Here is a 26,471-nt window from a genome sequence, read left to right as displayed (position 1 = left end):
CATGATTATCTCAATAGATGCAGAGAAGGCCTTCGCCAAAATTCAACACCCCTTCACGATAAAAACTCTCAATAAACTAGATACTGATGGAATGTATCTCAAAATAATAACAGCTATTTATGACAAACCCAGAGCCAATATCACAGTGAATGGGCAAAAACTGGAAGCATTCCCTTTGAAAACTGACACAAGACAAGGATGCCCTCTCTCACCACTCCTATTCAACATAGTATTGGGAGTTCTGGCCAGAGCAATCAGGCAAGAGAAATAAATAAATAAAGGGTATTCAAATAGGAAGAGAGGAAGTCAAATTGTCTCTGTTTGCATATGACATGATCGTATATTTAGAAAACCCCATTATCTCAGCCAGAAATCTCCTTAAGCTGATAAGCAACTTCAGCAAAGTCTCAGGATACAAAATCAATGTGCAAAACTCACAAGCATTCCTATATACCAATAATAGACAGCCAAATCATGAGTGAACTCCCATTCACAATTGCTACAAAGAGAATAAAATACCTAGGAATACAACTTACAAAGGATGTGAAGGACCTCTTCAAGGAGAACTACAAACCACTGCTCAAGGAAATAAGAGAGGACACAAACAAATGGAAAAACATTACATGCTCATGGATAAGAAGACTCAGTATCGTGAAAATGGCCATACTGCCCAAAGTAATTTACAGATTCAATGCTATCTCCATCAAACTACCACTGACTTTCTTCACAGAATTGGAAAAAACTACTTTAAATTTCATATGGAACCAAAAAAGAGCCCGTATAGCCAAGACAATCCTAAGCAAAAAGAACAAAGCTGGAGGCATCACACTACCTAATTTCAAACTATACTACATGGCTACAGTAACCAAAACAGCATGGTACTGGTACCAAAACGGACACATAGACCAATGGAACAGAACAGAGGCCTCAGAAATAACACCACACATCTACGACCATCTGATCTTTGACAAATCTGACAAAAACAAGCAATGGGGAAAGGATTCCCTATTTAATAAATGGTCTTGGGAAAACTGGCTAGCCATATGCAGAAAACTGAAACTAGACCCTTTCCTTACACCTTACACAAAAATTAACTCAAGATGGATTAAAACTTAAACGTAAGACCTAAAACCATAAGTACCATTCAGGACATAGACATGGGCAACGACTTCATGACTAAAACACAAAAAGCAAGGGCAACAAAAGCCAAAATTGACAAATGGGATCTAATTAAACTAAAGAGCTTCTGCAGAGCAAAAGAAACTATCATCAGAGTGAACAGGCAACTGACAGAATGCAAGAAAATTTCTGCAATCTATCCATCTGACAAAGGGCTAACATCCAGAATCTACAAAGAACTTAAACAAATTTACAAGAAAAAAAACAAACAACCCCCTCAAATAGTGGGCGAAGATTATGAACAGACATTTCTCAAAAGAAGACATTTATGCAGCCAGCAAACATGAAAAAGGCTCATCGTCACTGGTTATTATAGACATGCAAATCAAAACCACAATGAGATACCATCTCATGACATTTAGGATGGCAATCATTAAAAAGTCAGGAAACAACAGATGCTGAAGAGGATGTGGAGAAATAGGAACGCTTTTACACTGTTGGTGGGAGTGTAAATTAGTTCAACCATTGTGGAAGATAGTGTGGTGATTCCTCAAGGATCTAGAACCAGAAATACCATTTGACCCAGCAATCCCATTACTGGGTATATACCCAGAAGATTATAAATTATTCTATGATAAAGACACATGCACACATATGTTTACTGTGGCACTATTCACAATAGCAAAGACTTGGAACCAACTCAAATGCCCATTAATGACAGACTGGATAAAGAAAATGTGGCACATATACACCATGGAATACTATGCAGCCATAAAAAAGGATGAGTTCACATCCTTTGCAGGCACATGGATCAAGGTGGAAACCATCATTCTCAGCAAACTAACACAAGAACAGAAAACCAAACACTGCATGTTCTCACTCGTAAGTGGGAGCTAAACAATGAGAACACATGGACACAGGGAGAGGAACATCACACACTGGGGCCTGTCGCGGGTAGGGTGCTAGGGGAAGGATACCATTAGGAGAACCACCTAATGTAGATGACGGTTTGATGGGTGCAGCAAACCACCATGACACGTGTATACCTATGTAACAAACCTGCACATTCTGTACATGTACCCCAGAACTTAAAGTATAATTAAAAAAAAAAAAAAAGATGAACATCATACATGTTTGAAAACGAATGACTATGAGGACAAACATCACCTCATTTGATCTTCAAACATGACCCAGGATGGTTCTAGTACTTTACATAGTTTTCTCCATTTTACTGATAAGGCAAACTAATCATTAAAACTAGTGTACATATTCCCCCAAGCCCTTCACTCTGTCCTTGAACCCTGTTTCACAATGGTCCAGAAAGACTTTCCACTGTCAATTATTTAAATTGTATCTACTTTAAAAATGAAGGCATTCATTCAAACACATAGGAGGGCCTACTATGTGCCAGGGCTGTGTGTGCATTAGCCCCATCTCTGCCCTTCTGAGGACAGACTGTAAATTTTTGGGGTAATTCTGTGCAAATGACTATTCATTGCCTATTTGCTTCTCTCAAGCACAGCAAGGGAAAATGTTAACCCTTACTGAGAAACAAAATGTAACATATCTGATACTTGCCTAAAAAAAAAAGTGAGTAAAATTAAAAACAAAATTAACAAACCTCACTACATATGTACATACAAATATGTTATTTTCAATATACAACAAAATGAAATTTAGAAATTCACAAACTATAAGACGGGGTAACTTCTCCAAGGAGCACTTCACAAAATTATCTCAGAAAACCCATTCACAATCTCGTGCTACACAGGTTTATAATCAACCGTTTCAGAGAATGTGCTGCTTTCAAATTATGTCTATTGTAACAATTATTCCATCTAACTTTTATCAATTAACAGCACTTCCCTGCTTCAGAATCTTCTCTACTAACATTCCGTATTTCAAGCCTCTCCCAACAAAGAGGTTTTATTATTATTTTTTTTTACTCTGTACTCCAAGGAGTATTGGTTTCTGCCTAGAATTATAGGTATGACACATAAAACAAATTTATTCCTTTAAGACATATACAAACCTAATGTTTATAAATTAGCACTACTCTATAAACGCATGATGCGAAATGCTACTTCAAGTAATCCTTAGAAAAAGAAATATTAAGTATCTAATAAATCTTTTTTATAAAATAAATGTTATTTTATTAATTTTAAAAGCCTGATGATACAGTAAACAAGAGTATAAGGAAAAACAGTTTTTAACCACTGTTTGTAGAAAGGTAAATTTTGCCTAATTGCTCTTCAAAAAGTATTACTGCTTTTGTCCTAGGAATTCCACTTCTGGGAATTTTACCATATAGATATACAATTACATATTAATGTTTGCTGCTACATTCGAATAGTGAAAAACTGGAAACCAACTCAATATTCTTCTATAGAGAACTGGCTGCATAAAATATAGTCCACCAAATAGAAATCTATGTCATGATTTTTAAAAAATAGGTGAATTTACATGTATTGACGTGGAAAGACTTCCATGATGTTAAAAAGAAAAAAAAGTTGCAGAACTGTATTAAGACGGTCCTCTTTATCTAAGAGAGGAAAAGAACTACACTTCTATACTTTGCTACTAATGCTTGTATCCAGCAGATACTACTTTTAGGAATAACTAAATTCAAGAATCCACCTGAAATGTTCTCTACAAAAGCAAATAAAATAATAGTGATGCTGACCATTCCATAATGATAGGTAACTTCTTTAAATGACTAGATCACACCACTTCATTTATTGTTTTTCCTTTATTTTAGAAAGGATATATCTGTGCCAGCCAGGTCATCCTGATTTCAACTAGGCAAAAATAAAACCGAACCCGGCCAGGCACCATGGCTCACACCTGTAATCCCAGCACTTTGGGAGGCTGAGGCAGGCGGATCACGAGGTCAAAAGATTGAGACCGTCCTGGACAACATGGTGAAACCTCATCTCTACTAAAAATACAAATATTAGTTGGGCAAGGTGACATGCGCCTGTAGTCCCAGCTACTCGGGAGCCTGAGGCAGAAGAATCGATTGAGTTGAGCACAGGAGGCAGAGCTTGCAGTGAGCCAAGATCGCACCACTGCACTCTAGCCTGGCGACAGAGCGAGACTCATCTCATATTTAAAGAAAAAAAAAAAAGAACCTAACTACCACTTACCTAAGAACAAAATTCCGTATTCTGGTCTCTAAAAATGCTAAGTCCACTATCTAACAACCTTATAGTCACCATTAGTTCAACGTGTCTAACATCAATCCCCTCTGCTGCAGTACAAATCTACTTCTAGTTCATTCATTTGTTCACTCAGTCAATAGCTTGATACCATGGACTGAACTCTGTCAGATACAGGATACGATGACAAATTAAAACAGCAGCCAATGTGCACCTGCAGTCCCAGCTACTCAGGAGGTGGAGGTCGCAGTGCAGCAAAGCAAAGATCTGCGGCAACTGCACTCCAACCTGGGTGACACAATAAGACCCTGTCAGAAAAAAAAAAAAACAAAACAACAACAAAAAAAACAGCAGCCAAGCTTGGCCAAAGAAGTCAACAGAGTCATGAGTAAGAAGGCATAAGCAGTTATTTCTGGAAACAAAGGGGAATTCTGTATACAGCTGGAATAAGTTTTTAGTAACCTCCAACCATTTCCCACCTGCCAAGACAGATAGAGGAGAGAGGTAAGGAGGGGCTAGAGAAGGGAGAGCCTCAGAGGCAGGCATCCACTCCTCTCCAGCTCACCATCCTGGGCCTGAAAGGTTATCTGTGGAACCTTTGATAGGAACACCCGGGCCAAAGCACTGAGCCCCTGCCTTCTACTCTGGTTAGCGTGCTCTCCTGGAGGGGATTTGTGGGGAAGGCCCTCCTCCCTATTTCCCCCTTTTCATAATTAATTCCTAGGAACCTCACCAGGCTTAGCCCTGCTCACATCAGCAAATGGAAACTTTCTAACGTGGGAGGGGAGTTGGGGGAAATGCGCCCTCCAGACTTTGAGTTTTTACCAGTTATGCCTTTTAAAAAAGATCTTTTTCCCCTCTCTGCCTGTCTGAAACATAGAAGAATCCAAGAAACAGGTTTCCCAAAGTCATGATTTCATTCTATATTGTACAGAATGTACTCTGCATTGTATAAGAAATGCAAAATACAAGCAAACAAATCCGCTGGACATAAACAGCAATTTTTAAATGTTTTATTCATAGCAGCTGCCTGTGTCCTTTCTGAACAATGTGCCACCTAAAAGCTAACTTTCCATTCACTATGAATTAGCAGTTTTCCGATACTATCGAAACTCTATTTCGCCCAGTGTATTAAATAATACTTCAGTGTTCCAATGGAAAAGCAAGGACTTGTCATCAGACCGACCTGGGATTAAATCTTTCAGGAAACCTAAGCTCTCATTTCTCATCTGTTAAAGGTGGACTGATGATGCCTACTAAAGTTGTTAAAATGATTAAGTGACAAGAGCAAGATTTCTACCATATACCAAGTGCTAAATGTTAGTTCTCAAGGTGCCAAAGTTGATTTATAATAGACTTTGAGTCACAACTGAAATTCACTTTTGGGTTGGTTTTTATAATCATAAACCAGCTACTGCAAATTTCTTCTATTTAAGGATAATTAAATTCTTTCTAAAAATTAATCCTAAATTTAAAAGTGGAACTGCAATAAAAAATAATATAGGCCAGGCAGTGTGGTTCACACAAGTAATCCCAGCACTTTGGGAGGCCACGGTGAGTGGATCACTTGAGGTCAGGAGTTTGAGACCAGTCTGGGCAACATGGTGAAACCTCATCTCTACTAAAAATAGAAAAATTAGCTAGGTATGGTGGCAGGTTCCTGTAGTCCCAGCTACTCTGGAGGCTTAGGCAGGAGAATCACTTGAACCCAGGAGGTGGAGGTTGCAGTGAGCCAAGATTATGCCACTGCATTCTATAGCCTGGGTGACAGAGCAAGACTCTGTCTCAAAATAACAATAATAATAATAATAATACAGATGTACATATACGTTGACATATAGAAATGTCTACAAAATATTCAGTAAGAAATGCAAAGTATAAGACAGTATGTAAAATTTGATCCCATATTTATTTTAAAAACATACATTATGTACACATAAACATACTCACATATACACATACACATTCATATTTGTTGGGAGAATGATTGCTTTGGTTTTCTTCTTTATACTTTTTTGTATTCTCCTCGTTCCATCATAAATTTGTTTTTTATAGAGAGTACATGTTACTTTTATAATCAGAGCTTTAGAAAAAAATAGAGCTGCCAGGCCCGGTGGCTCACATCTATAACCCTAGTACTTTGGGAGGGCCAGGCAGGAGGATCATTTGAGCCCAGGAGTTTGAGACCAGCCTGGGCAACATAGGGAGACCACATCTTTATAAATAAAAAGAGAAATTGGACACGGTGGCTTGCACCTGTAGTGACAGCTATTCAGGGGGCTAAGGCAGAAAGATCACTTGAACCTGGGAGGTCAAGGGTGCTATGAGCCATGATCATGCCACTGCACTCCAGCCTCAGCATCAGCAAGAGACCATGTCCCAAAATAAAAAATTTAGAAAAAAAAAACAAAGGAAAAACAGAGTTGCAACTGTGATCAGATAGATTACTGGGTTATCACAGTCCTATCCTGACATTCAGACAACACATCAAACATATCTCAGAGTTGGAAATACTTCTGGAAAAGCATAATTTTGGCAGAAGTAACACTATTTTGCGTTTGTATGATAATCTACAAAGTGCTTTCACAATCGTATGAGGCAGGATTTATCATCCGCTTTGCAATGAAGAATCTAAAGAAGAGTGTCCAAGACTCACCTGCCCAGGTCCCACAACCTGAAATGGGTTTGCACTCAGATCCCCTCCACCAAGGCCTCTTCCCCAGCCCTCCTTTCTGAAGAGGCTCCCCTACTCAGCTTCAGGTTGCCCTGCTAGTCACAGATTGGTGCTGACCTTAAAAATCACTAGCATATGTCATATCTCAAAACTTCAGATATAGGCTGGAAATGGTAAAGTAACAGTTTGGACATTTTTTAAAAATGCCTCAAGCATTTGCACCCCAAAATATTTAATATTTCATTATTTTAAACAACATGGGTAAAAGTATAAATGTTCACCATATATTGTATAACCTGGCAACATATGAAAAGACTGATTAAAAGATTAAATGCTCTGTCACTCTTTAAAATTCTAAGTGATGTAACACATTAGTTTAGCTACTGGCTTAGTACAGTTTAAAGAGATATGAAATGAAAATTATAAAACTACTTTAGAAAACAAAGTAATTAAAATTGTATCTATCACCTTACTTCCCCCCCGCAAAACCACTCGAACCTCTGTGGAGAAGCTACCCAAACTGGCAGCCACTGAACAATTCTACATTTCCTATTTTTGAATTTGCCTGGAAAGAAACTTTGAAAGAGTCTCTTAGAAATTTCCACAAATTCAGAGCACCAAAAACCACTTTTAAATTTTAAAATAAATACATCTGAGCATAGTTACATCCTTGGTTAAAAACCTGATAGCAAAATGCAGAATCTTTAAATACTCAAAAGGAGTTTCTGTCTTCAATATCCAAGTACCCTGTGATTTCAACATATGTAAATCTCTTGCACAGTACATTCAAAAGTTATTTTCACAAAATGTCCTTTAGTCTTTGGGACTTTAACCAATGAACAACATAAAAATAAGTCTTAGAGGAAGCAAGTACTTATGAAACCTTCCTTTGTATCTGACTAGTAAATGCCTTCAAAAGTCATTTTTTATTTTCGTCTGACTAGGTCAATGAAAAAGACCCTGTACACACCACCAGTTGCTCAGAAATGCTACTAAAAGGCACATTTTTACAAAATGTTACAGTACCTTACTTTTGGACATGACCTAACCTTTGGAGTAACAAAACTTTAATTTGCTTAAGAAAAGGAACTTCATTTTGCAACATTTTCAAAATGTTTAATTAAAATGTACAGATTAACAAAATAAAGTACACACTATAAAACACATTAGTAAAAAGAAGGAAGGATTCATTTTTGTTTGACTTGCATTGTGGAAAACTTTTGTTTCATAGAGGCTTACAAAATCTTCTGAAAACAAACAGCAACAAAACCCAAACTTCTAAGCCAGGTGCTACATTCACACTCTCATTCCACTCCCCAGACCTCCCCCAATACCCCACACAAGAGATATGGAGAGAAACCTTCATCTTTAAACTGGATCCAAGCCCTTCCAGGCTTTTTAGCCCATCTGCAATTGCACTGACCTGATTGGAACTCATTTCCCAGGTTCCATTCAAAACTCTCTGTGGAAATTCTCCTTCCTCTGACAGTGAAGTGCCTTCCTCCATGGTAGACACTGGCCTGGCTGAGTGCCTAACCCCAGGGCTCTTCCTAAAGGACCACTGCTTGTGGACAGACAGCAGGGTCACATGTGGGTCACTCAGAGTTGCCAGGAAGGACTGCTCGGGGCTCTGGGGCACATCACCCCTGGCTTTCTCCATCGCTGAGTCCATGGTCACGCCTTCCCTCCTCACTAAAGCAGTTCACCTTCAGCAGACCATTTGGTTGTGTTAGAGAGAAATGCTTTAGAAGTGCCCTCCTAATTAGCAAGGGGAAGACACCCTTCTACTCCCGACCCAGCCCAGGAGAGGCTGCCGGCAGTCTTCAGTCTGGCAGCAAGCTTTGAGAACTTGGGCAGGCTGCACAGTACTGCACCTATTTGCTTTTGTTTATCTACACCCGTCCCAGCACTTGGCACCCTCTCGCTCAACACACTGCGTGCAGCACTGTAGATCTTTGCACATGGTCCATGTACACCCTCACCCAGCGCAGACTGGACACCCGGCCAAGGTGTCCATGAGGGCAGCATGTAATCACCTGCCAGAGTGCAGCACAGTTGCCTTTTGGCCATGTGCACTTCTAGAAACCCAGTCTAGAGGCAGGAGAGATATGCCACTTCCTTTTATTACCAAACTGCTAGCACTTTCTTGGAATAGCTTCAGCTGCCTCTTCCACAGTTCCAATGTTGGCAGGGTGCAGAATACTTGGTGAGAGAAGTATTTCCTAGGCAACATGACTTGCATTTTCAAGAAGGTGCAAGAAAGTTCCATGTTTCCTGTAGCTTTGTTTTCCCTTGGACCAAAGGCTTGACTTCAGTAAGAACTGACTGCACAAACTCACTGGCTAACAAGGCTCGTCTGTTTAAGCAGCACTACAGCCAGGAACTAAGGCACAATTCAGGCTTCTCAAGCTACCCGCTGTTCCACATGGGGATTAATAGGAGGAGACACACGACACTGTGGTAATTCCAGCAGCAGCCTCCTCTGTCGGGCAGCACTGCCTCCAGTCCTACCCTCCCCCCGACTCTACCCCACTCCACCCTACCCCACCACTCAAAGATCAGAAGGAGGGACCTCATCCCCCATGGCAGGAACAGGTCCACCACAGCCCCTAATCCCAGCCATACCTCCTGCCACCAAGTGTGTGTGGAATTGAGATCAGGGTAAAACGGTCTCTCTGTCTCTCCGTGGTATTCTTCACAGCAGAATGTACCAGCAAGGGGTCATTAAGGTGTGCACCCAGTGAGGGCACTCAGAACACACACCCAAGGTCACTGACGGCTGCCTCTTCATAGGTTGCCCACAATGACGCTTCCTCCCCCATTAACACTGTCATCCCTGCCCCAAGAACTCCCGACTGAGAGATCTGTTCTCTTTGAGGAAAGGCAACCCCAAGGCTGGTCCATGCACCAAAGCCCCTTCGTGCCTGCTTTATCCTGCTGCTTCTTACTGCACTCCGTGGGGGTTGCTATCACTTCTAAAGCACACGCTGAGCAACCAACTCCTCCAAAATGTGTCTGGGTTTGTTTCTTATCTTCTAAGTGCTGAGCCAAAAAACAAAGAACTTACCTCAATTTCCAAGAAATATAATTCAAACCCATTTTCATCAAAGGAAAGGTATATTTGATGTTAAAGGCCTTGGGCCCCAACCCTAGCCTCCCTGCCAGACAGAGGCTAGCACCGCGGGGCTGTGCAGCTGCCTCTATGGGAGCCCATGTAAACACGTCAGGTGCATCTGCGATTGCTTTCTAGTGATTCTTCAGGTCTTGCTTATCTACGTCTCTCCCTTCCTGATAGGATCTATCAGGAGCTCCACATGGCCTGCTGACCACCTGACATTTCATTTATGGGGCATCAGAAGTAGGTTTTCCAGGTAACTGAGGCTTATCTCTTTAAGCATTAGATTTTTAAAAAATTAGTCATTCCAGGTGAAAATCTTCCCCAAAGGTAACATCTATTTTTCTGCTGCCTTTTAAAGCAAGTTATTGAACATATTTTAACTTTTCCTTGGTGACATGAGATCATTATAAATATAAATGCTTCTTCTGTGCTGTGCCTATGAATAGCTAATAAGGAAAATATATAGGGATCATATGTGCCACATGCTTTTAAATAGTCTATCCTGTTAGCTCCATGAAATTGAAATACTTCACCATTCAAACCACTTCTAGATGGTGGCTCAGATCCAGAAGACAGCCAGAAAAAGGGGCTGGGGCCAGGTTAGAAAGAGCAGAGTCTAGACTTCGTCCTGTGGCTGGTGTAGAATCACCAGGAGTTTCTGAGCACAGAACTCACAGAATCATATTTGTGATCTGGAAACAGTTTGGGCAGAAACAAGAATGAAGACTCAGGAGAGGGGGGATTACAAGGGGCAAGAAATTTAATAGTAGAATACGATTAAACAAACGAGGAGGCCTCCCAACTCAGTGACTGCTGGATCACAGCAGGTGACAAAAAGTGTGGGCCTGAGGATGACAATGCCATTTCTAGTTTCACAGATTGGGCACATGGTGATGAGTACACCAAGATGGGGGGAGGGTAGGAAGAAGGCAAGTCTGGGGTAAACACAGTGGTTTCTCCTTTGCTCCCATAGAATCTAAGGGACCTGTGGAACGGCCAAGGCATGGGCCACCTTCCCAGGCTACAGCATTAAGTCCAAACTCCTCTTTCTAGCACCTTCCCCTTTACTCACACCTGACCCTGGCTTCCCTGCTCCTCCCCTTCCCGGCATCATCTAATCCTTCTTATCCTTCAAGTCCTGCCTCTCTGTGGAATCCAGCCAGCGGCTCTCTCCCTTATCTGAATGCCAACATCACTAATGTCAACATCAGGGTGCCAGCAGGGGGTCAGCCTGTAACACTGCTGGAGGACAAGTCTTCTCTGTCCACTGAGGCTGCAGTCAGCTCAGTCCACACTTGTTACTGATGCCTATGGGCATGTGCTCACTTTGGGAAACATGGTCAGATCCTACGAGGATCTCATATCTTAGCTGCCCACACACCTAACATGGTGATGAACAGTATCAGACATTAAATAAGTATATTTAAGCAGTTATTTACATACTTACATTTTAATAAGTATATTTAACCATATTTTAAAAATGAGCTGAATTATATACTGCTCAGAATGTGCTTTCTACCTAGAATTTCATGGCACTTTTTGCCCCCCTTACCACAACGCAAGGGCAAACTCTATCAGTCCCTCATATATTCCTTCTAGAACAGGTCTTCAAGGGTTTCCTTGCACTAGATTATTCTGTCTTCCACATGTACAAATTTCACGAGCCATTTTCCAGAAGAAAATTCATCTTCTTTACCTCCTACTCACCTTCACAGTCTGTGGATCTTTCCTGTATAAAAATAAATATCTCTTTGGTGTCCTAAACAATCTTGTTGCAACCTGAGAAGCCTGGGCCCAAAGGCAGATGGGCAGCTCATGTTTCCATGAACCTCCAGGACAAAGGGCTCTTTGGAGGAGGGACATCTGGTTAAAATATTTCAGCACTCACAAACATTACCTGCTCAGTCCAGCTAGAGGCTCACATTGGGCAGGGCTTCCCAGATGAAATCCCCAGGCCAGCCCTCCCAAGATGGGGAGAGGAGTCCCAGATCCTATGACAGGATAGGAGGGCAGAGCCTGACATTAAAGCTGCATGCTCGGTTCCCAAGCAGAGAACGTGAGCACTGCAAACAGCACAGCCACCAACAGTCAGGGTTCCAGCAGCCCAGCCTTCAGAACAGAGGGGAGTGTTAACCAATGCAGATTATTTACAGCCTGAGAGCCAAGTATTTAAGTGTATGCACAACAGAAGACCAGAAGAGGAGCACAAGACACATACTGCTCTTGGAAGTTTACTGGCAAGTTAGGAGAGAAGAACAGTAGCAAAGGGCAGTATTCAATTCTGAATTCCTCAATCACTAGGTGCTGGGAGTGGGGGAGGGAAGGATGGTGGGCTTTAACATCGGCTTGGCTTCTCCTCCCCATACCACTGCTGATCTCCAAGACTGAAACAACTAGTTCAGCAGGACTTTCATACCAGCTTATTAACAGGAGACAGGCACAAACAAACACATACCTAAGTAAGCTCACTGAAGGAGTGCTCTTAAATAAACTGCACTTGGCTGAACAGTCTTGAGTGAAAAATGATTATGATAGTTCTAAATTATGAAGAGACGGGATGCCAAAAAGAGAAATAACGGGATTATCAAAAAGTAAAAGCCAGTGTTTCCATTTCACAGTTCATTCCACGTACCTTCGACTTCACTGGCTGCCCTCATCATCTGGCACCTACCTGCAAAACTTCAACACTGCTTTGCTCTCAGTTCCACTTGGCTTCACGCCTGTCCTCCAGCAGCTCAACAAGAGTGAGAGAGAACGCACATCCAGGCTGGCTGGCCGCACTCTGGTTCAGCACCACTAACTGCGGGAGGACCCGTGCTGCCACCTGGCAGTCCAACTACCCCCTAGTCCTCTCACCCTTCGCTCTCCGAGACAGTGGTCCTATCCCCTCTCCGGCTCCTCAGGTCCCCACTGCCCACCCCCATCCTTACTCTCAGTCAGTGACACTCGCACTGCCCAAGGTGACCAGTCCTTGTCTCCAAGCTCAGCCTCCAAGTTGCCCCACCCTCCTGATTTTCCTCCTGTACTTCCCACCAACAGCTCCTACTCAAGAGTCTTTCACCAGAGCCTCCAAGCCCCCAAACCTGCAAGTGCTTTCGGCCCTTGGAGCTCTTTTCCTTCTCTGTTCATTCCTTGTGCACTCATCCAGGCCAGGAGAAGTATACCTTTCTTAGCTCACTCAGGCTGCTATCACAAAATACCTTAGACTGGATAATTCATAAACAACAAAAATTTATTGCTCACAGTTCAGGAGCCTGGGAAGTTCCAGATCAAGGAGCCAGCAGATTCGGTGTCTGCTGAAGGCCGTTCTGCTTCACAGATGGTGCCTTGCTGCTGCATCCTCAAATGGCAGAAGAGCAAAGTGGCTCCCTCAAGCCTCTTTTATGAAGGCACTAACCTCATTCGAGATGGCAGAGCCCTCATGGCCAAATCACCTCCTAAAGTCCTCACCTCCTAATATCATCACCTTCAGGGTTACATTCCAACATATGAATTTGACAGGGATATTAACATTCAGACTATATCACCACCTACAGCCTACAATTCCCAAACGCTACACTTACAGACCCAAACGTCTCATCACCATCTCCTCGGTGTTTCTTACACATCTCAAACTTAACTTGTCTACAACAGAGCTCCCAATATTCTGCCCTTCCCCTGCTGCTCCCACAGTCTTCCCCACCTTAGTGAATACAACTGTTTCCTTCCACTTGCCCAGGAAAAAAATCTGGATTTCTCTTTGATAAGAATCATTTCATCCAGGCACAGTAGCTCATGCCTGTAATCCCAGCACTTTGGAAGGCCAAGGCAGGAGGACCGCTTGAGCCCAGAAGTTTCAGACCAGCTTGGGCAACACAGTGAGAAACCATCTCTTCAAAAAATAAAAAACTAGCTGGGCATGGTGGTGCACACTTGTAGTCCCAGGTACTCAGAAGGCTGAGGTAGGAGGATCACTTAAGCCCAGGAGGTGGATGGAGGTTGCAGTGATCTGTGATTGGACCACTGCACTCTAGCCTGGATGACAGTGTGAGATTCTGTCTCAAAAATAATAATTAAAATTAATTTAAAATTAAAAAGTAAAAAAGAATCATCTCCTTCTTTCAAACCCACATGTAAATGTTTAGCAAATTCTGTTAGTTCCACCATCAAAATGCATCCAGCATCCAATGACTTCAACACATCCACAAGAACCCTGGTCCAAGCCACCAGCTCATCTCACCTGCACTATTGCTTAGAATCTCCTAACTGACCTCCTGGCTTCTGCTCTTAGCCCCTAAAGTCTATTCTCAACACAGAAGTCAGATGAATGCCTTTAAGAGGAAGTCACAAGATGTCATTCCCCGAAAATGCCTCCAGGGGGTTCCCATGTGCTTGATAAAACCTAAAATCCTTACAAGGACGATCTGTAAGACTATACAGTTGCAGCCCTCCCATTCATTACCTTCCAACTTATCCTCACACTCCTGGCCCCTTACTCACTCTGAAACAATCATTCTAATATTGCTGTTCCTTAGGTAAGCAAGGCGTAAACCTGCCTCCGGAACTTTCTACTAGCTTAGAAATACTTCCCTCCAACCTCCCATATCCAGAGGGCTCACCTCCTCACCTCCATGAGATTTTTGCTCAAATGTCAACTTCTCAGTGATTTCCCCAAAATGACCCTATCTAAATTTCATGCACTCCCAATTCCCTATCATCCTTCCCTGTCTTATTTTTCTCGAGAATTCTCAATCACCACCAAATGCAATAATATATCTTTTACTTACTCTTTTTTAACAACCATCTCCCCAGTTAGAATCTAAGTTTCACAAGAGCAGGAATCCTTCACTTTTTTTTTTTTAAAAGGACAGGGTCTCACTCTGTCACCCAAGCTGCAGTGCACTGCTGTGATCTTGGCTCACTGCAGCCTCTGCCTCCCTGGCTCAAGTGATCCTCCCACCTCAGCCTCCCAAGTACCTGGGGCTACAGGTGCGTGCCACCATGCCCAGCTTGCTTGCTTGCTTGCTTATTTATTTATTTATTTATTTTTTGTTTAGTAGAGACAAGGGTTTCACTATGTATCCAGGCTGGCCTCAAACTCCTGAGCTCAAGCAATCCGCCTACTTTGGCCTCCCAAAGTGCTGGGATAACAGGTCTGAACCACCACACACAAGCCTCTTCACATCTATTTTGTTCAGTCACTGCTGTATTCCAAGGTCTAAAACACTGCTTGACACTTACAGACTTTCTCAATAAATATTTGTTGAATGAATGACAAAGAATGCCAAGGCAAAACAACTTACAAATGTGCTTGCTGTAAAAAGACTGCTAAACTTTCAGACAATACTCAACATTCAGGGCCGGGTGTGGGGGCTCATGCCTGTAATCCTAGCACTTTGAGAGGCTCAAATGGGAGGATCACTTGAGCCCAGGAGTTTAAAACCAGCCTGGGCAAAATGGTGAAACGCTGTCTCTACAAAAAAAAAAAAAAATTTTTAATTAGCTGGGCATGGTGGCACATGCCTGCAGTCCCATCTACTCAAGAAGCCGAGGTGGTAGGATCACCTGAGCCCAAGGAGAACCAGGCTGCAGTGAGCCTGCCACTGCATTCCAGCCTGGGCAACAGAGAACCTGTTAAAGAAGAGGGGAGGGGAGGGAAGGGGAAGGGAGCAGATGGGAGGGGAGGGGAGGGGGAGGGGAGGGAGGGAGGGAAGGAAGAAAGGGAGGGAAGGAGGGAGCAAGCGAGCCTCATGCAAAAGCTGACTCCCTCCTCCCTCACTTACTCATTCCTTTATCCCTTCAAGCCAGGGATCTAAGCTCAAATACAGGGATCTCTCAGAGATATCATGGGTTTGGTTCTAGATCATCACAATAAAGCAAATATCCTAATAATGTGAGTGACACAAAGGTTTTGGTTTCCTTGTGCATATAAACGTTATGTTTATACTATAGTCTATTAAGTGTGCAATAGCATTATGTCTAAAAAAATACATATACCTTAATTTTAAAATATGTTATGGCAAAAAAATGCTAACAATCATCTGAGCTGTCAGTAAGTCATGGTCTTTCTGCTAGTAGAAGGCCTTGCTTCAATGTTGAGGACCGTGCTCTGGATGAGGCTTTGGCTTAAGAGAATGTTGTGTCTGGTTTGATCTTACGTCCAAATCACTAAAACTTTTTCCATATCAGCAGTAAGGCTGTTTTGCTTTCTTATCATTCATGTGTTCACTGGAGTAGTACTTACTTTCCTTCAAGGACTTTACCTTTGCATTCACAACTTTGCTAACTGTTTGGCACCAGAGTCCTAGGTTTCAGCCTATCTCAGCTTTTGACAAGCCTTCCTCACTAAGCTTAATCATTTCTAGCTTTTGATTTAAAGGGAGTGGACTCTTTCACTTGAACACTTAGAATCCATTGTAGGGTTATTAATTGGCCTAATTTTAATACTGTTGTGTCTTAGGAAACAGGGAGACCTGAGAGGGAGGGAGAGACAGAGACAGGAACTGCTAGAGTCAGTGCAGCAGTCAGAATGCACACATTTATAGATTAACTTTGCCATCTTATACGGGCCCCAAGATGATTATAATGGTAGCATCAAACAGCACTGATCACAGATCACCATAACAGATATAATAATAATGAAAAATCTGAAATATTGTGAGAATGACCAAAATGTGGCATGAAGTGAGTACATGCTGTTACACAAATGGCATCAGTAGACTTGCTCAGTGCAGGGTTGCCAGAAACCTTCAACTGGGTAAAAAAAAAAAAAAAAAAAAACACAGCATCTGCAAAAGGGCAATAAAGCAAAGGTGTGCCTGTACTGTCACAAGCAGGCAGTGACTTAAATGAGCAGAACAGGCCATGTGGGGCTTGCGGCCACAGGAGGAGCTCATGCCCCACCTGGAGGAGGCAGCTGTTCCTCAGCTCCAGCCAACTGTTGTCAAAAGGCCTGGTGTCACCAGAGCTTCCAAGAGAAGGTGGATAGCTGGAGTTTTATACAGTAAAATCTTTCCATTTTAAGATGTTGAAAACCGGCCAAAGTTCTAGCCAATGGAATATAAGGCAAAGTTGTTTGTCAGGGCTCCTAAGCAGGCTCCTTAAAAGACAGCGGGACTGGCTGGGCGTGGTGGCTCACGCCTGTAATCCCAGCACTTTGGGAGGCCGAGGCAGGCAGATTACCTGAGGTCAGGAGTTCAAGACCAGCCTGGCCAACATGGTGAAACCCCATCTCTACTAAAAAATATATATAAAAATTAGCCGGGTGTGGTGGCACATGCCTGTAAACCCAGCTACTCGGGAGGCTGAGGCAGGAGAACTGCTTGAGCCCAGGAGAGGGAGGTTGCAGTGAGCCGAGATCGTGCCACTGCACTCCAGCCTGGCTGACAGAGCAAGACTCTGTCTCAAAAAAAAAAAAAAAAGAGAGAGCAGGATTATCCTTGCCTTTCCCTTATTTCAGCGGTGTGCAAACTTGAAATACACAGCTGCAGCCCCAACAGCTGTCTTAGGCCATGAGGTATCAGGAAGATGGAGTTGCATCCTAACTTGTGTTAAAAAATCATTAATCAGGAAGCAATTAGGCTGAGAAGACTCCAGCACTTCAGGTTCCTATGTAAGCAAACCAAATCCAACTCAATACAAACAGTAAAACAAAGCTTAAGCGTAACCAGGCAGAATCCATCAACTACCTCTAACTAGAGGCTTCATCAATCAAGAACCACCAACTAAACTCTAACTAGGGTCTTTTTTATTCCTTATTTTTTATTTTTTCTCCAATCTCATGACAGCTTATAACTAGGCCTTTCTACTTTAACCAATCAGTTATTCTCTTTGTTTTGCTTCCCTGAACACTTTATAGTCTTTCCCTCATTCCCCCTAGATGGAGCCCTGAACTGTGTAGTCTGGCACTGCCCAATTCATGACTCTGATGGTGCCGCCCTAGTGGGGGCGCTCTGTGACAGCTCTTCCCCATAGACGTTTTCTGCCTGGGCCCTGGGTCCTCCAAGACATCCTCTGAAATCTAGATGGAAGTAGCCACACTCCACAGCTCTTGAACTCTGCTCAGCTGCAGTTAGCACCACATGGACACCAAGGTTTACAGCCTGCACCTTCCAGAGCAGCAGCCCAAGCCACACCTGAGCCACAGCTGGGGTGGCCAAGGAGCACTGCAGAATGCAGGAAGCAGAGATTTGAGGTGGCCCTGGGCAACTAGACCCATGGCCCCACTGGCGGGGCATGGTCCTCTCCCTCCTGCCCTCGTGGTCCAGGCACTCAGGGCCTGTGACAGAAGTAGCAGTCCCAAAGACCTCCCAAATCCCTTTAAGGTCATTAATCCCAGCAGCCTTTTTATTCTTTATGATCTAGCCAGGATGAACATTTTCCAAATCTTTGTAAGTTCTGCTTCCCTTTTGATTTTAATTTGTCTTTAATTTGTTTTCTTCTTGCATTTTCTTACAAGCAATTAAGAGAAGCCATGCAGCACCCTGCACTCTCTGCTTAGAGATTTCTTCCACCAAATATCCTAGTTCATCACTCTTCATCTAGTTCCATCATCTATCCTCCACAAAGCATTAGGGCACAGACACAACTGACCCACGTTCTCTGCCATTTTATAAATAAAAACAGAATGGGCTTTTCTCTAGTTCCCAATAAAATATTCCTCATTTCTATCTAAGACCTCATCAAAATGACCTTTGCTGTCCATACTTCCACCAACATTCTGATCATGACCACTTAAGTAACCTCTAAGAAGATTCGGGTTCTGTCTACAGCTCTGTTCTTCTGGGCCCTCACTAAAATAATCCTTAATGCTTAGTTCATACTATCTAGGCTTTTTCCAGCATGTACCTCCAAACTCTTCCCGTCCCCTACCCTTTACCCAGTTCCAAAGCCAACTCCCCATTTTCAGGGATCTGTTATAGCAACACTCCACTTCTTGGTACCAATTTCTATCTTAGTCCCTTTGTGCCTCTGTTGGGAACAGGCCCCCCAAAACTGGCCATAAACAAAATCTCTGCAGCACTGTGGCATGTTCATGACGGCCATAACACCCACGTTGGAAGGTTGTGGGTTTACTGGAATGAGGGCAAGGAACACCTGGCCGGCCCAGGGCGGAAAACCGCTTAAAGACGTTCTTAAACTACAAACAACACCATGAGCGACCTGTGCCTAAAGGGCATGTTCCTGCTGCAGATAACTAGCCAGACCCACCCCTTTATTTCAGCCCATCCCTTACTTTTAATTAATCGAATATCTATAGAAACAATGCTAATGACTGGCTTGCTGTTAATAAATTTGTGGGTAAATCTCTGTTTGGGACTCTCAGCTCTGAAGGCTGTGAGACCCCTGATTTCCCACTTTACATCTCTATATTTCTGTGTGTGTAAAGGTCCAGAGGACTGGAAATGGAAAGAGGCAGTTAGAGGACTGTGAGGGGCGTGGCAAGGCTGGAAGAGTGGAAGGCTGGAAGGTCCGTGGAAGACCCTGTTTATCAGGCTAGGAGTTTGGACTTTACCCTACAGGATAACAGCCTAAGTCACTCCTGCAAGGCAGAGGGTGAACTGGGCAGGAAACTGTGTTTTAGACCTTGGAATACAGCAGTGACTGAACAAAATAGATGTGAAGAGGCTGCGTGTGGTGGTTCAGACCTGTAATCCCAGCACTTTGGGAGGCCAAAGTAGGCGGATTGCTTGAGCTCAGGAGTTTGAGGCCGGCCTGGATAACATAGTGAAACCCTTGTCTCTACTAAACAAAAAATAAATTTCCTTGAGTAAGAAGTGAAGTTACCTGTTGAAAATAAGGGACAGCAGAAATTGTGCAGAGGACTCACTCCAAATGGCAAAGGCTTGCCAAGAATCACACAAAGTTGATAAGGACAAGTAAAAGGCATCAGAAGGCATAACTGAGATTAGAAACAAGAAACTGCTAGCAGCACCATCCATGTGGTTGCCTGAATTTCTGGCTCCAACAAAGCTGCTATGTTCAGAAATGAAAGATTTCACAATTACTAGTGTTTTAAAAGTTGTATTTGTGGCCGGGCATGGTGGCTCATGTCCGTAATCTCAGCACTTTGGTAGGCCAAGGAGGGTGGATCACCTGAGGTACGGAGTTCGAGACCAGCCTGGCCAACATGGTGAAACCCAGTCTCTATTTAAAATACAAAAATTAGCCAGGCTTGGGGGCGGATCCTGTAATCCCAGCTACTCGGGAGGCTGAAGCAGGAGAATTGCTTCAACCCAGGAGGCAGAGGTTGAAGTGAGCCAAGATCAAGCCATTGCACTCCAGCCAGGCGACACAGCGAAACTCTGTCTAAAAAAAAAAAATACACACACAAAACACAACACAAAAACAAAAACAAAAATCAAAAAAGCTGTATTTACTATGTTAGTTACATCGCAATAAAAAAGTCATTCTCTGCTTTGCCCCCATCTCACTGACCTTTGATCTGCTCAGATTTTCTCCTTTAACTTAGCTAAAAAAAAAAAAAAAAAGAAAAAAGAAAAATCTATATAAGAAAAAAAAAGCTATGGACATTTCAGAACATCACTCATCACTATGCAATGATTCCAATTTTCTCCTATAGATAAAAATGACACTAAAGTCACCTGAACATGGATACTTCCTTGATACCTGTGCTATGACATCAGTGAGCAGTGTTCATGTTACTGGGCCATCTCCATCCCTCCCATTGAGAGGAAAATGTATGTCAGGTAAAGAAGCACTTAAAATCCATCTCTGTCACTTGCTTAGTTTATTTTACCCTGCTCTGTAGTTACCAACTGCACTCTGTTGCTGCTAAAACGACCACTGGCCTCTAATATTCAGGACAGTTGAGTTTAGACAGCCTAGTTTCTCTACCAAGAAGACAATTCCATAGAGAGTAAGGGTAGAAGACCTAACTTACAGTTCTTTTTCAGGTTTTTCAGCCACCTTTGGTCTGGATGGGGACGATCATTTCCAACAGTCTCTAGCTGGTCTCCCACAGTTTCCTGCCCAGTTCACCCTCTGCCTTGCAGGAGTGACTTAGGCTGTTATCCTGTAGGGTAAAGTCCAAACTCCTAGCCTGATAAACAGGGTCTTCCACGGACCTTCCAGCCTTCCACTCTTCCAGCCTTGCCATGCCCCTCACAGTCCTCTAACTGCCTCTTTCCATTTCCAGTCCTCTGGACCTTTACACATGCTGGTCTCTGCCTCCAATGCCTTTCTCTCCGTGCTCCCATGTGCCTAGTCAACGCCCTTCTCTCCGTGCTCCCATGTGTCAACGCCTGTTCTTCCTGAAAGACCCACTCGAGCACCACTTCCCACTGAAGGAATTTTTGTACCCCTTCTGTGGGTGTTGTACTGTGTAGACAGCTCTGTCCCAGCACGCATCCAGCACAGGGGCTGACCTCTCTTCATCTTCGCCTCCCCCTGCTTGGCCTAGTACCAGGCACACAGAAAGTGCTCCACAATGTTTGTGGACTGAAGGCTGAATGACCAGGTCACTGCTGCCCCACAGAGAGGCCTCTGAAGATAAAACAATGTGGAGAAATCATGTCGAGAATTCACTCATTCAAGAACAACTGTAGTGCACCTATATGTGCTGTGGGAAATGGTTTTTTAAAGGGTACAAACCCGGTTCCCATTTCAAGAAGCACAGAGTTGCAAATAAAAGTTATATTCATTAAATAATCATACCAGGTGGTATGACCAAGTGTCAAGTAAGTTTCGACAATAAAAAATAACTGAGAAAGCCAGGCAGGCCTGGCTAGGACTCAATCCTAGGTCTGCCCCAGCCACTCTGGCTTTCTTACTGTTCCCCAAACTCTAACATTATGTCTTCTGTACTGTTTCCACTCATGACACTTCTGACACCAAATGTGTGGGGTTTTTTCCCACACCAACCAATGCTCACTCTCCAGACACTAACTGGGGGCCCTACAATTCAATTCAATTCCGACACCAACCATCTGGAGTTAGCACAGACCCCACAGGTAAAGGCTCAGGCCCACAAGAGTGCCCACACTCCACATGCCAGTCGCCGGGTCTGGGCCATCTGGACTCCCGACCAACTGTGAAGTCAGGAGTTTCCTACAACTGCCTCCTCAGGTTGGGTAATTTGCTAGAGCAGCTCGCAGAACTTAGGAAAGCACTTTATTTACTATCACCAGTTTATTATAAAAAATACAGCTAAGAAACCACCACATGGAAAAGATATGGCAAAATATGGGAATGGAGGTTTCCAGGAGCTTCCATATCCTTTCCAGGCACCACCTTCCCAACACCTTGATGTGTTCACCAACAGGAAGCTCTCCAAAACCCATCATTTAGGATTTTTAAGAAAGCTCTATTTGTGATCCACTGCACTGGTTAAAAAAAAAATGCCAGGCGCAGTGGCTCACGCCTGTAATCCCAACACTTTGGGTGGGCGGATCACGAGGTCAAGAGATAGAGACCATCCTGGCCAACATGGTGAAACCCTGTCTCTACTAAAAATACAAAAATTAGCTGGGTGTGGTGGTGGGCGCCTGTAATCCCCGCTACTCAGGAGGCTGAGGCAGGAGAATCGCTTGAGCCCAGGAGGCATAGGTTGCAGTGAGCTGAGATCCCGCCACTACACTCCAGCCTGGCGACAAAGACTACATCTCAAAATAAATAAATAAATAAAAATAAATAAAAATTTAAAGAAAGCTCTATTCTGCAGGCATGACTGAGGAGATCATTGTCCACTGGTTACTGGCACAATCTCCAGAGGCTGGAGTACCGGGCTGAACACTCGAATCCCCTAATCACATGGTTGGTTCTTCTGGCAATCAGCCTCCATCCTGAAGCTATCTAGGGGCCTATCAAGAGCCCTCTCATTAACAGAAACTCAGGTAAGGGTGAAAGAGATTTGTTATGAATAACAACAGATGCTCCTATCACCTTCCTTCAGGAAATTACAATGGTTTGAGAAGCTCTACGTCAGGACCAGGAACGTGGGACAAGACCAAGTATATATTTCTTCTTATCACACAACTGCCTTAGGACTCTCACACTAGATGGTTTCTGAACCTAGGATACTTCTCCAAAATCTGAATCATTCAAGGCTCTACTCAAATCCTACCTTCCCAGAGAAATCATTCCCTGACCACCTACTTAAAACCGCATCTTCCTCTCCACCCAAGTCATTCCCTTACTCTGCCTTTTTTTTTTTTTTTTTTTTTGTAGACAGGATCTTGCTTTGTCACTCAGGCTGAAGTGCAGTGGTAGGATCACAGCTCACTGCAGCCTCAAACTCCTGGGCTCAAGCCATCCTCCTGCCTCAGCCTTCAGAGTATTCGGTTCAACAGGCACACATCACTATGCCCAGCCTTTTTTTTTTTTTGGTAGAAACGATGTCTTGATATGCTGCCCAGGTTGGTCTTGAACTCCTGGACCCAAACTGCTTTATTTTCTTCACAGTACTAACTAGTACCTGAAATAAAGCTACTGAAGGAAACCAAAACATTTCACCTCAAAATAGACTTATTTGAAATATTTTGAGATGGCCATTCAGAGGGCCTACAGACAAAAGTAGTCCTACTGTGAGGGAGGTGAGCATCTGTACAGAATCTCCATTGATGCAGCCAGTTTTTCTCAGAGGGCCCTTCCTTGTCTGGATCTGGGTGAGATCAGCTGAGTTTGGCACCTTCAAGGTCTGAAACATTTCTTCTCCCTGAGGGCTGCTACCTGTGAGGTTTCATCTACATAAGACCACCTTTGCTAGCCAGGTCTCCTCTTCTCTCCCTCCTATAACCTGATTTACAAACACAACCTGTTTTTGGCCAAGCTTAGAGCCTCCACTCTTTCTGTAACCTCAAGATAGTATAAAAGTGGCAACCATCTTGCCTTCCTTTGAGATTGTATTTTGTAAGACTCTCACGGCACGTTAGTAAATGTGCATGCCTTCTCTCCTATTAATCTGCCATCTGTCAGCTGATTTTTCAGTGATGCTTCACGGGACACAGAAGAAGTTTTCCCTTAACTCCTACACTATATATTTGTTTACGCCCTTTTTTTTCCTATCTCCGACTAGGAAGTAAATTCATAAGGGCAAGGTCTTGGTGCTACCTAAATCCCCAGTGTCTAAAACGCCTGGCATATAGCACTCAAAAAAATATTTGTTGAATAAATGTTGATAACAAGATATAATATCTACATCAAAGGGTTTTTGTGAGGATTAAACACAAGAGTGCACATAGAGGGATATGAGTGCCTAACGCAATACCCAGCACACAGTAAGCTCAATAACGTTGGTCAATGCTATTATCAGAGGATTCCAGAAGACAGGTCAACATGGGCAGGAGCAGTTACAGAACATTTCAAGGAGGTGGCAGGTCTTGAGCTTGATTTGAAGGATCAGGATTTTTTTCTCTAGGTGGGGACATTGTAGGAAGTTGAAATCTCCACTGCACAAGCCACCGCTCCCAATATTTCTTCATACCCCTATCAAATGCATAGTCATCATACCGTACAAACCACCTACCAACCAGCCTCTCTCTGTCCATCCACTAATCCATTAGTTTTCATTTCTGTATCACTGGAGCCTAGATGAATTCACTACTAAACGGCACCCAGCAATGTTGCTGAATTAGTTTCAGAAATCTGTGGAAAAGAAACAGCCTACTGTTCTGTCCAGCAATCCAGGCCTAAGTATCTATCCTAAAGAAACAGCGTCAGCATTAAAAATCATGTACAAAGACGTTCACTTCTAAGAGAGAGAGAGGGGAAAAAAGTAGCAAACAGAATGTCCACCACTAGGAAACCATGAATAAACTATGATGCGTTCAAACTGTGCAGAGGTTGCACTGAATTAGACAGCTAGTGAAACAATCTCTAAGATATATTGTTAAACTGAAAAAAGTTAGAGAATACACATACGGTGATCTCATTTAGGTAAAACAAAAATTTTAACACCTCACACAAACGAAACCTAAAGATTTCTCTTGAGTGTGTGCATATTACATATAGATACATGTATCAACTCTTCAACATTGTGCCTGAAACATAGTAAGTTCTCAATAAATATCTGCCAAATGAAGACATACGTACATGAATAGAAAAATACTGAAAAATAGATCTGCTTTTCGTGCAAAATATTTCTGTGCTGTTTGCATTTTTAAAAGGTTGTTTTAATGTATTACTTGTACAATTAAAATGAACTTAAAACAGTTATAAAAGTTCCAGGGCCTCGATATACCATATCTGGTCCAAGCACCAGGCTCTGAGTAACTTCTCCAGGTAACTAACTTCATCGTTTTGAGCCATTAGGGCTCTAGCACAGCAACTCGATGCTCACTTTACCTCTCCAGCATCAGATCCCTTAAAAGCATAAAGATGCATTTTGAGGTGTGGGGTTTTCCATCGTTCCCAAACACCAGTTGACCGCACGCTTTTTCTAAAGTGTCCTTTTCTCCCACGCCACGACGCCCCTGGAGCTGGGGGTCTGGCTCGGCCTTGCCTGCGCACCCCGTGGGGTCGAGTAAGCGTAGGACACGGGGAGGGAAGTCCTCCTGGTGGGAGTGAGCTCGCTGCGCGGGAGCAGGGTAACAAAACTCACTTTCCGACTGGCCCCCTCTCTGGCAGTGATCTGTCTCTCCTGCTCAGGCATCGTCCTGCGCGGACACCGAATTCTTCTCTGATCCGGCTCAGAGCCAAAGGTCACCTGGTCGGCAGAGGAGAGTGTGGTGTTAAAATCCGGGGAGGGGAGGCGCGGAGCGCGAGGGCATCGGCGCGGCTCGGCTCTAATGCCAAGAGGGGTCCGGGAACCGCCCCTTAATTAGGGACCGGGGAAGCTGCAGCCCTCGCCACACGGATGATTCAAAGTTGCGCGCCGCCGTCCTCCCGACCTGGGGGAGTGCGGATGAGAGCGCGAGGGGAGAGTGGGCCTCGGACCCTCGCCCACTCCCCAGGGGGCTGGGAGTGCCCGCCCTGGAACTGCCGGCCCCGCCGGTGCCTAAGTGTCCTCAGCCGTGCCGGCGCCGCAGGGCGGAGGCCCGTCCTCCTCCGCAGTCTCAGTCACCTCGCGCTGGTGCGCTCCGACACTGTACTGGGATCTCAGGCGTGTGCGGGAGCGGGAGGGCAGGTGAGCGGCGCAGAGCCGGGCCGCAGACGCAGCTCCCAAGGCTCACCCACCGTCTGCGGGGAAGGTGCCGGGTGGCGCCACGTCGGGTCCGCTCTGCGCTGCCCCCTCCTCGGACTCTGCGACTGACTGCCGGGCGCCGCGGGTCCCAAAGGAAGCAACAGCGGCGACAGTGAACTCCGCACCTGGAAAATCGATCCGCGGTGCGCAGCCAATGGCCTCCAACGGGCGACGGGCTCTGGGCCGCAGAGGGGGGCGCAGGCGCCCAGGCGGGGGCTTCCAGTTGGGGAGAGGGGCAAGGGAAGGAGCGACGGCTGTCAATCACAGGCCACGCCCTCCTCA

The 26,471-nt window shown here is 44.0% G+C and overlaps 1 protein-coding gene across 8 annotated transcripts in view; it reads right to left on the bottom strand.

Moving 5' to 3' along the window:
• LOC105490756 (ATPase copper transporting beta) overlaps positions 1 to 26,435 on the bottom strand; it is a 147,638-nt gene extending 121,203 nt beyond the window's left edge. For 4 of the 8 annotated variants that reach the window (XR_011614769.1, XR_011614770.1, XR_011614771.1 and 1 more), the window contains exon 1: positions 8,375 to 8,752. Coding sequence is in view for 4 of the 8 variants with exons in the window: in XM_011756657.3 (XP_011754959.2) it covers positions 8,375 to 8,623 (249 nt within the window). In the remaining 4 variants the exon portion in view is untranslated. Of the gene's footprint in view, positions 1 to 8,374; positions 8,753 to 9,576; positions 9,991 to 25,607; positions 25,713 to 26,069 lie in introns of those variants that run through there. The other 4 variants (XM_011756656.3, XM_011756654.3, XM_011756660.3 and 1 more) reach the window with 4 other exon arrangements.
• Between the last annotated feature and the right edge of the window lie 36 nt (positions 26,436 to 26,471).

This window comes from Macaca nemestrina, chromosome 16 (genome assembly GCF_043159975.1).
Source record: "Macaca nemestrina isolate mMacNem1 chromosome 16, mMacNem.hap1, whole genome shotgun sequence".
In the NCBI taxonomy this organism is placed as follows: domain Eukaryota; kingdom Metazoa; phylum Chordata; class Mammalia; order Primates; family Cercopithecidae; genus Macaca; species Macaca nemestrina.
Note: the sequence above shows the minus strand (reverse complement) of the source record. Positions and strands in the feature narration are given on the sequence as shown.